This window comes from Phyllobates terribilis, unplaced genomic scaffold (genome assembly GCF_046119375.1).
Source record: "Phyllobates terribilis strain yellow unplaced genomic scaffold, ASM4611937v1 Scaffold_8__6_contigs__length_399053987, whole genome shotgun sequence".
In the NCBI taxonomy this organism is placed as follows: domain Eukaryota; kingdom Metazoa; phylum Chordata; class Amphibia; order Anura; family Dendrobatidae; genus Phyllobates; species Phyllobates terribilis.
In genome coordinates, this window is record NW_027362768.1 from 335,159,240 (window position 1) to 335,169,044 (window position 9,805).

General features: G+C 31.3%; 1 protein-coding gene across 1 annotated transcript; it reads right to left on the reverse strand.

The window, feature by feature from the left end:
• Positions 1-3,839: 3,839 nt before the first annotated feature.
• FEZF2 (FEZ family zinc finger 2) lies at positions 3,840-9,555 on the reverse strand. Its single transcript, XM_073642758.1, has 5 exons — positions 9,213-9,555; positions 8,074-8,938; positions 7,428-7,562; positions 6,671-6,803; positions 3,840-4,729 (listed from the first exon to the last, which is right to left on the reverse strand). Exons 2-5 carry the CDS (start codon positions 8,872-8,874, stop codon positions 4,473-4,475), a joined length of 1,326 nt encoding a protein of 441 aa, XP_073498859.1. The 5' UTR covers positions 8,875-8,938; positions 9,213-9,555; the 3' UTR covers positions 3,840-4,472.
• Positions 9,556-9,805: the final 250 nt, after the last annotated feature.

The following is a 9,805-nucleotide window of genomic DNA, read 5'->3' on the forward strand; positions in this document are numbered from 1 at the left end:
GATTTACATGGAAGCTCCAGATGCAAAATGATAGGATATATACCAAGACTAATTACAAAGCTACAGTATAGATTTTTTTCTTTTCTAGACACATTTGAAGTTGTTCTATGAATATAAATACCCTTTAGACTTCCCGGCAGGGGAACTAAATGATAAAGCCCGAACCAGAAATATAGACCCGTACTTTTCCTCTATGTACAATAATTTACAGGTGGTATTAAACATTTGTATAGAAAGTGTCCATCCCATATCTAAACATCTAATTTCAAGAGTAATCCCTAGATTAAGATGACATTGTGTAAACATTAATTTTCATGTAAGACCCCCCCACCTCTTCAATTGGTGGTCTAATATTAAAATTATAATAAGTAAAATAATAAATAATTAAAAATAATAAAAAAAATTGCATAACTTGTCATGATGATGAGATTGATACATATTCCTTATAAAACCTCATTCACACGGCAGTTTTGCACATATGAGTGCTTTCACGGATAGCCCTCGTACCTATGACCGTCTTTGGAGCTGTTCACATGTCAGATTTTTTTCTCGGACCAAGTGATCTGTGCAAAATTACGGAGACGTGTCCGACATTGATCCGAGTGTCGTATCAAAATCGGCAATGCAAGTCTATAGGTCCGCGCAAAATATTGGACAGCACTCGGATGAGGCATAATGGTGGTTCATTTTATCTCTTCCAATTAATTATAGTCACATAAAATCACCTGAAGCAATTCCTACTATTAATTGGCTAATTTCATAATTTGTTTTGCCCATATAGGCGTAAGTGAGGGATTTGCCCATGTCTTGAAATACTTAGCCATGCACAAGACTGTAACATAGCCATCGGCACATTTTGTACTTTGAGATCGTCAATATATCGAATACTCAGGCGGAGCATACCCAAGTGTCTTGCAACTTTTTTAGAAACTGACAACAATGTCCAACTTTTTTTAAGCCGATTTATGGAAAATTGAAGGGAAAAATGTAATAGCAACGATAAAAATGAAGCCCATTTTCATCTTCTACTTGACACCATCAGACTTGTATCCAACTGGGATAGAAGTTCCTGGTGTTCTTGTCCTATTTTTATGACACCAGGATGTTTTCTATATCTCTATGCGAATAGTCTGTACACATTAAAATGTCACTCTGAAATGGGATACCTCTGTAGTGAATAAACTACATCTGTCTGAGATGGTTTAGTGAATCCTGCATTGAGCAAGGGGTTGGACATGATGACCCTGGAGGTCCCCTCCAACTCTAATATTCTATGATTCTATGAAGTATTCCTTTGATCATATTTATGCCATTAATTTCTTGCAAATATACAGTATGTAATTGTTCTCAGTCCAAATAAAGTTTACATCAGCCTCTGTTGATCACTCTGGGACCCCTTGGGACCTTTAAGCTTGGCTTGGGTCTACGTGACAGCAGTTCCCATGCTGATTTTCCATGCTTTAAATAGCCATAAATACATAAATCTGCATAATTTAAGAAGCAAAATAGCTTTTTAAATTCACAGAAAAAAAAATGTTTTCTTAACAATTGTCTTTTTTTTCCCCAACTGAGCTCTGGACTAAGTTAACGTCCATGGCCAAATATCCGTCATTTATCTAATGAATTGCTTCTATGGCCAGTCACACTCTTAATATCTCATACCCATTGCAAATGATCTTGGCACATGCCTGCTACTTGATAGAACTGGTTAATGCAATGCAAAGTGTGGGAGTCTAAAAAAAAAACAACTGTGAATGTGTCCAACAGATAAAATAGCCATTATTGCATTATATGGTGCCAGGAGATAGGGGCCAGTGACACATATGAACTCACCTGATGGGCCAAAGAGTGTTTGGTATTGCGCCCCAGAGATGCCCATTGAGCTACTGGATGCTCATTTGGATGAGGGGCGAGCAATTCCCAATCACTGACATCGAGTTCTTCATTGCTAATTTCTATGTGATTGGTAAACTTAGTGTAAGCAGCACGCACACAGCCATACGCCTCATTTCTGGCCCCCATTATCTGCTATAAATACTATGCAAAGACGTGATGAGAACGGATTGTCAATTGTCATACATCAATGGTAGGGGGTACAGGGGGATCCTGTACTGACAGTCGCATCCCAAGTGCTGATTAGCTCCACTCAGGTCACTAAGCGGTTAATGTGCACCAACTATCTAATGGGGTGGATTGTATGGGGTGGGGGGAGGCTGGTAGAAAGGTTTTCTGTTTTGCCTCTTAATTTGGATCATTACTTAGAAAGTGAAGGTAAGATCATCTCATAAGCGCAGGGGACGAGATAGCTCTTCAGGAAATGACTTAAATGCTTCTCTTAATTAAAGGACTCAGGTTGTCCTTGTCATTAGGACATTGTTATCAAATACACAATTACCATAGGGAGAGGAGGGGCGCACTTATAGCCTCATGAATGTGAAATGAGTAATAACAGACTTGGAAATGCCGGGATTCTCAGCAAACTCCATTTAACACCCAAACTTCTAATGGATTAACACAGAGATCAATAATTACTGCTAATCTGTCTGTCTCCATATACATGGGTCTATATTTATCTATTATCTATTTATCTATATATCTATGTCTTATCTAATTCTTTCATATCTATCTATCTATCTATTATCTATCTATCATCTATGTCTATCGATCTTTCTACCTATTATCTATTATCTATCAATTTATCTATCATCTATCTATCTACAGTATCTATCTATCTATTAATCATCTATCTATCTATTATCTATCATCTATCTATCTATCTATTATCTATCATCTATCTATCTATCTATCTATCTATCTATCTATCCCTCTATCTATTAATCATCTATCTATCTATTATCTATCTATCTAACTAAATCAATCATCTATCTATCTATCATCTATCTCTATCGATCTTTCTACCTAATATCTATCTACTTACATCTTATCTCTCTGTAATATCTATTTATTTTTCTTTTTTCTTTCTTTCTTATTTCTTTCTCTTTTTTTCTTTTATCTCTTACTCAAATGTGTATAACTTTCCTTTATCGCTGTGTCTATCTCTTATCTCTCTGTAATATCTATTTTTTATAATTTCTTTCGTTCTTTCTTTGGACTCCTTCTCAAATGCCTGTAACTCTCTCTATCCCTCTATGTATCTCTTATCTGTCTATCTCTTGAGTTTCTCTAATATATCAATCATATCATATCTTTCTATTTATCCAAAATAAAATATTTATCATCTATCTCTGTATCTTCATCTTTTAATTAGCATTCAATACATTTTATTTATCATCTATCCCTCTATGTCTATCTATCTATCTATCTATCTATCTATCTATTATCTATCTATCATCTATCTATTATCTATCTATTATCTATCTATCTATCTACCTATCTATCATCTATCTATCTATCTATTATCTATCTATCTATCTATAATCTATCTATTTATCTATTATCTATCTATCATCTATCTATTATCTATCTATCATCTATCTATCTATTATCTATCTATCATCTATCTATCTATCTATCTATCATCTATTTATCTATTATCTATCTATCATCTATCTATCTATCTATTATCTATCTATTATCTATCTATTATCTATATATCATCTATCTATATATCATCTATCTATCTATTATCTATCTATCTATCTATCTATCATCTATCTATCTATTATCTATCATCTATCTATCTATTATCTATCTATCATCTATCTATCTATCTATTATCTATCTATTATCTATCTATCCATCTATCTATTATCTATCTATTATCTATCTATCTATTATCTATATATCATCTATCTATTATCTATCTATCTATCTATCTATCTATCTTCCCATAATTTATCTTTTACAAAGAAACTACTGTATTTCGTAACAGCTGGTATATACAGTGAGATTTCTTAGGTAAAGTATTATTCCTGCTGTGCTGATCCTTTTTAAAAAAAAATAATTAAACCATATTATGAAAAAAAATCGCTCTATTTGTTCTTACCAACGTTGAGATAACACCCAATAGGGCTCCTTTATATTTGTCTGATCAATATCAACAAGATTAGTAACTATGTTTCCTTTTTATTGTCATATAATCGTCCATTATTCTTCTGTACATAGGATTTTCTTCTTTTTTTTTTTTGTACTTTACACAAACAGTATAAATCATCCTCTGTCAATTTTTACATTTTTTAAAATATAGGTTAAAACATAAAATATTTAAAAAAAAAAAAAAAAGAAGAAGAAGCTAAATTGTTTTATGTCAAGTTATTTTTTTTTTCTACTTTACAAACCTGAATCAGAGCTGATGAAGCCTAAAAAATGCTTAATGGGAATTATCACATGTTTAGAGCTTGTGGCCTCTGAGGGTTCAGGTGTAAAATCTCTTGATGAAGGATCCAGCCATTAAATAATCGGTTGTGTCACAGTGATTTCATCTGCAGAGAATTGGACCAAGCAATGGTTACTCAGTTCTGCACAGTCCTGGATATCTCCTTCATGGAACAAGAGGCTGAAACGTTGTCATGTAATTTTCTCACGTGTTTCTTTAAGTCAAAGTTCCTGCAAAAACCTTTTCCACAGGTTCCACAAGTAAAAGGCTTCTTGTCATTGTGGGTGTGCATATGGAAAGTCAGATTATAAATTTGATGAAAAGCCTTGTTGCAAATTGTGCATTTATACTGCTTCTCCCCACTGTGAGTTAATTTGTGATTTTTATAATTTCCTACAAAATAATAATAAAAAAAAATAAGTACAAAATGATACAATTCACAATTAAACAGCTCCTAGAAAAAGTATAAAAATATATTTCGATTCTATTGTTTATATAAATTCCTATATTTAACTATATATATATATTGATAAGTAAAAATGAAATTATATACCAATATATATATATGTAAAATAGTAAAAAGTTAAACTGAAATTCTATACAAAAATATACATATATATATGAAAAAAATAGTAAAAAGTAAAACTGAAATTCTATACCAATATATATATATATATATATATATATATATATATATATATATGTATATATATATATATATAAATAGTAAAAAGTTAAACTGAAATTATATACCAATATATATATATATATATATATATATAAAAAAAATAGTAAAAGATTAAACTGAAATTATATACCGAAATATATATATAAAAAAATAGTAAAAAGTAAAACTGAAATTATATACCAAAATATATATATATATATATTTATAAAAATAGTAAAAAATTAAACTGAAATTATATACCGAAATATATATATATATATATATACATATATATATATATATATATATATATATATATATAAAAATAGTAAAAAATTAAACTGAAATTATATACCGAAATATATATATATATATATATATATATATATAAAATAGTAAAAAATTTAACTGAAATTATATACCAAAATATATAAATATAAAAAAAATAGTAAAAAGTAAAACTGAAATTATATACCAAAATATATATATATAAAAAATAGTAAAACATTAAACTGAAATTATGTACCAAAATATATATATGAAAAATAGTAAAAAGTAAAACTGAAATTATATACCAAAATATATATAAAAAGTAGTAAAAAGTTAAACTGAAATTATATACCAAAATATATATTAAAAAATAGTAAAAAGTAAAACTGAAATTATATACCAAAATATATATATAAAAAATAGTAAAAAATGTAACTGAAATTATATACCAAAATATATATATTAAAAAAATAGTAAAAAGTTAAGCTGAAATTATATACCAATATATAGGTATATATAAAAAGAAATAGTAAAAAGTAAAACAGAAATGTTCATAGTTTCATATCTAGAAACACCACATAAACTACAGCGTTCATTAGGATTTCACCCACAAGTCGGTCAAAACTTGTCAAACTTATTTTCCATCAAGATAATTGAACATGTAACTGTCAAATTAAAAAATTAGGAAAAGGTCAAGTTTCTGACCCGGAGAAATTGGGAAAGTAAAAAAAGCTGGTAAGAAATGGCATATCCTTTTTACATTAATGTAGTTAATACTGGCAGCAAAATATGTTGAGTGTATTCAAGCAGAAAATATACAGCATACAGGAGGAATTTATATTTATGTTTTATGTACAGGAAAGCATTTTCTTACAGTTTTTTATTGAAAAAAATATATGTAATAATAATAATATATTTTTCAGCAGAATGTTTTATTTATATAGGAAAATATTTTTGTACAGTTTTTATTATTAAAAAATATATATTCACACATGTGTAATGATATATGTAACATACATAAAATAATAATAATAATATAAATAATAATACTATAAAAAATTATAATGATAGTAGGAATAATTAATAAGAATAATAGAATTCACACCTAGATATTTAAATCAACTAATGAAATATGCTGCTGACGCAAATATTAAAAATCCATGCTAATATACGGTCATAATAACAGTAATTAGAACAATAATAAAAAGTAAACATATAGACAATGCCATTATTATTACCATGGCTAAATATATAAATATAACAATAATATCCATTAATACTGAAAAATAATTAAAAATATGTATATATGTTTCTATAATATATTAATACAAAAATAATAATTTAATGGCAATAATTGCAAAAAAAAAATGTAATTGCAGTAAATCAGATTTAGTTACCTTTTTGGTGAAATCCTTTGCCACAAAATTCGCATACAAATGGTTTATACCCTGCGTGGATTCTAATGTGGGTGTTTAAGGTCGAACTTCTGTTAAACGCTTTCCCACACTGGTTACACTTATGGGGTTTTTCCTAAAATTAGGAATAATCAATTAGATAGATAAATATGATAAATAGATAAATATAATAGATAGATAAATAGATGATAGATAGTTATAATAAATAGATACATATATATGATGCATAGCTTAGATAGATAGAATATCTAATAGATATATAGAAAATAGATATAGAGAGTTAGATAAATAGATATGAGATAGAAATAGATAGATATAGATAATAGATAGATAATATATATAAATATATATATGTATATATATATTAGATATATAATAGATAGATAATATAGATAGATAGATAATATTTCAATTAAGTAGATAAATTTAATAGATAGATAGATGATAGATACATGATAGATAGATAGATAATAGAGAGATAATAGATAGATAGATGATATATAAATAGATAATATATAAATAGATAGACAGATAGATAGAGAGATAGATAGATAGATAGATAATAGATGATAGATTGATAGAAAATAGATAGATGATAGATAGATGATAGATAGATAATAGATAGATAGATAGATAGATAATAGATAGATAATTGATAAATGATAGATAGATAATAGATAGATAGATAAATAATAGATAGATAGATAGATAGATAGATAGATAGATAGATAGGTGCTACCTGTGTATGGATGATTTTGTGTCTGCACAAGGTACTCGCTTGCCTAAATCCCTTGCCACAAACTTTGCACACGAAGGGTCTGGCCCCTGTGTGAACTGGCATGTGTCTGGTCAGATTGTAATGTGCATTGAAAACCTAGGAAGGAAAATTCGAAAGAAAAAAAAAAATGAGATTGTCAGAGCAGCCGATTATTGGATTTTTGCATTAAACTGAAACGAAAATGTAAAAAGTATCTGATGATAAGAATTATAGTAACAATATGAATATATATTGCTGGCTCTGAACTGCAGGCTCTTGTTCTGGATTTTATGCAGCCACAAGTTGCAGTCAGGACATGCTGAGCCTTCTAGTTCCTTCTAATTGCTGTCATGAGATCAATATATCTTTTAGGTTTAGAACTAATAGATTAAGCTTTCCTTGCATTCCAATTACTTTTTAATTTGTTTCTATATTAATTATATACTTTTTTAGGGGATATAAAACAACTAAACTGTAAATTAAATAGAAAATATAAAGAAATCTAAAATATGAAATATTAAATGCTATGAAATATAAAGTAATAAATATTAAATATGATGAAAAAGCAACCATATTATGAAATAAAAGGTATATTCTAAAGTAATAGAGGTTAATGGTGGTTCCTTACCTTGCCACACACTTCACAGGTGAAGATCTTGGGTTTCCCATCTATAGGATTGGCACTAAGCTTGCTGTGGTTTTTAGGGTTCCTGTCCACAGCCAGTGCAGTGTTTTCTTTCATCACCTGGTCCAGTTGGCCTGGTAGTCTCTCCTTGTGTGGGTATTGAGGAAGGGGATATTTGTCTGGGCAGAGACTAGAAATTTTAGCATTTTCCAATAAGTAGAGTTTATGGTGGGCACTTAGTGTCGCTTGGGACTGGGCATTTAAAATACTAGATGGAATTAGCTGTCCATTGAGGATTTCTGAGGGGTTGTAGGCAGAGTCCAGGTAGTTGAAGTAATACAGAGGTCCATTAGTTCCTGGTGGCAACCCTACTGTTTGGTTGATAACCTGAGGTTTTATGACCCTACTGTTTGGCACAAGCGAGTGGCCCATGTTGAGATCATCCTTGCAGCACATGCCACAGTTAGCCTTGCACAACCCAGCAGAGTTACATATAGGAGCCCTCAAACTGTTCTTCCAGAGCTCCGAATAATTCAGCAGGGTCTTGGTGTGGACATCATACCCCAAAGATTGCACTGGGATCATGCATGGAATTGGAGAACAAAGGTTCAAGATCTTCTTAGCATCGCTCTCCAGTCCTTGGTTGTGGTCAAAAACTGTAGGCTTGGGCTCTGAAGATTTTGCCATAATTCTTTCAATGGAGAAGGCCAGTGATTTGGGGGTGCTGGATGCCCCATTTCTTCCTTCCAGTCTCTGGCAGGAGGACATGACTGAAGGAGGGCATGAAGCTGCGGAGCTTGCCATCCCTGCAAGAACTTAACTGAGCGCAGCAGCCAACTGGAAGTCACCGGCTCTTCTCTCTCTTTCTCTGCATTCCAAGGAAGCCAGAGGATAAATCAATTTAATAAGCAACTTGCTCATGTCATGTCATCTATTTACATTCAAATGAACAAACCCCCCTGAACAATGACACCCAGGGATACCAGATTAATGCTCATTAAGCAGCTCACACAAAAGTAATAGGCAAGGTAGGACCTTGTTAGTAAAACCCAGGCTGCCTGGTGATGATGATGATGATGATGATTATCCTCCATCCACTCTGCAATCTAAATGTTATTGCAAAACCCAGACTGAGCACTTACCTCTGGCAGAGCAGAAGCTGAGGGCTGCAGAGTACAGACCCTGCTGTCACATTTTGCAGGCAGCACTGAGATCAGTGTCTTCTACACTTAGCTGACATCACATGAAGTCACAGTCACTCCAAGCAGAATGACAGGTTGTTATAGAAGCACCAAGTGGAGGCTCAGTACTTACCCCCAGCTCTGATTAATGGAGGTGCACAGAGCACAAAACACCAAACAAAGTTTCATGGGGAGGACCTGCAATCACAGCAGCAATGGAGCCCCTCGCTCATCCCCAGGATTAATGCTGCAGTCTCCAGGGCAAAAATCATCTGCTTATTGCATCTTCTACTTCTAGAGAGAAAGTCTCTGATTAGTGCACAAGGAACAACTAGAACAGCCAGCAGCCACACAGCAATGTGATATATGAATTTCCTGCTAATTAAGACACAAATGATAAGAGAGCTAGAATACTAATGCTGTGCCTACATTGTTCTGTCATTTTAGGCAGATACATCAACTATCTATCTATCTATCTATCTATCCATCTATTATCTATCTATCTATTTATCTATCTCTCATATATCCATCTATCTTTCTATCCATCTATTATA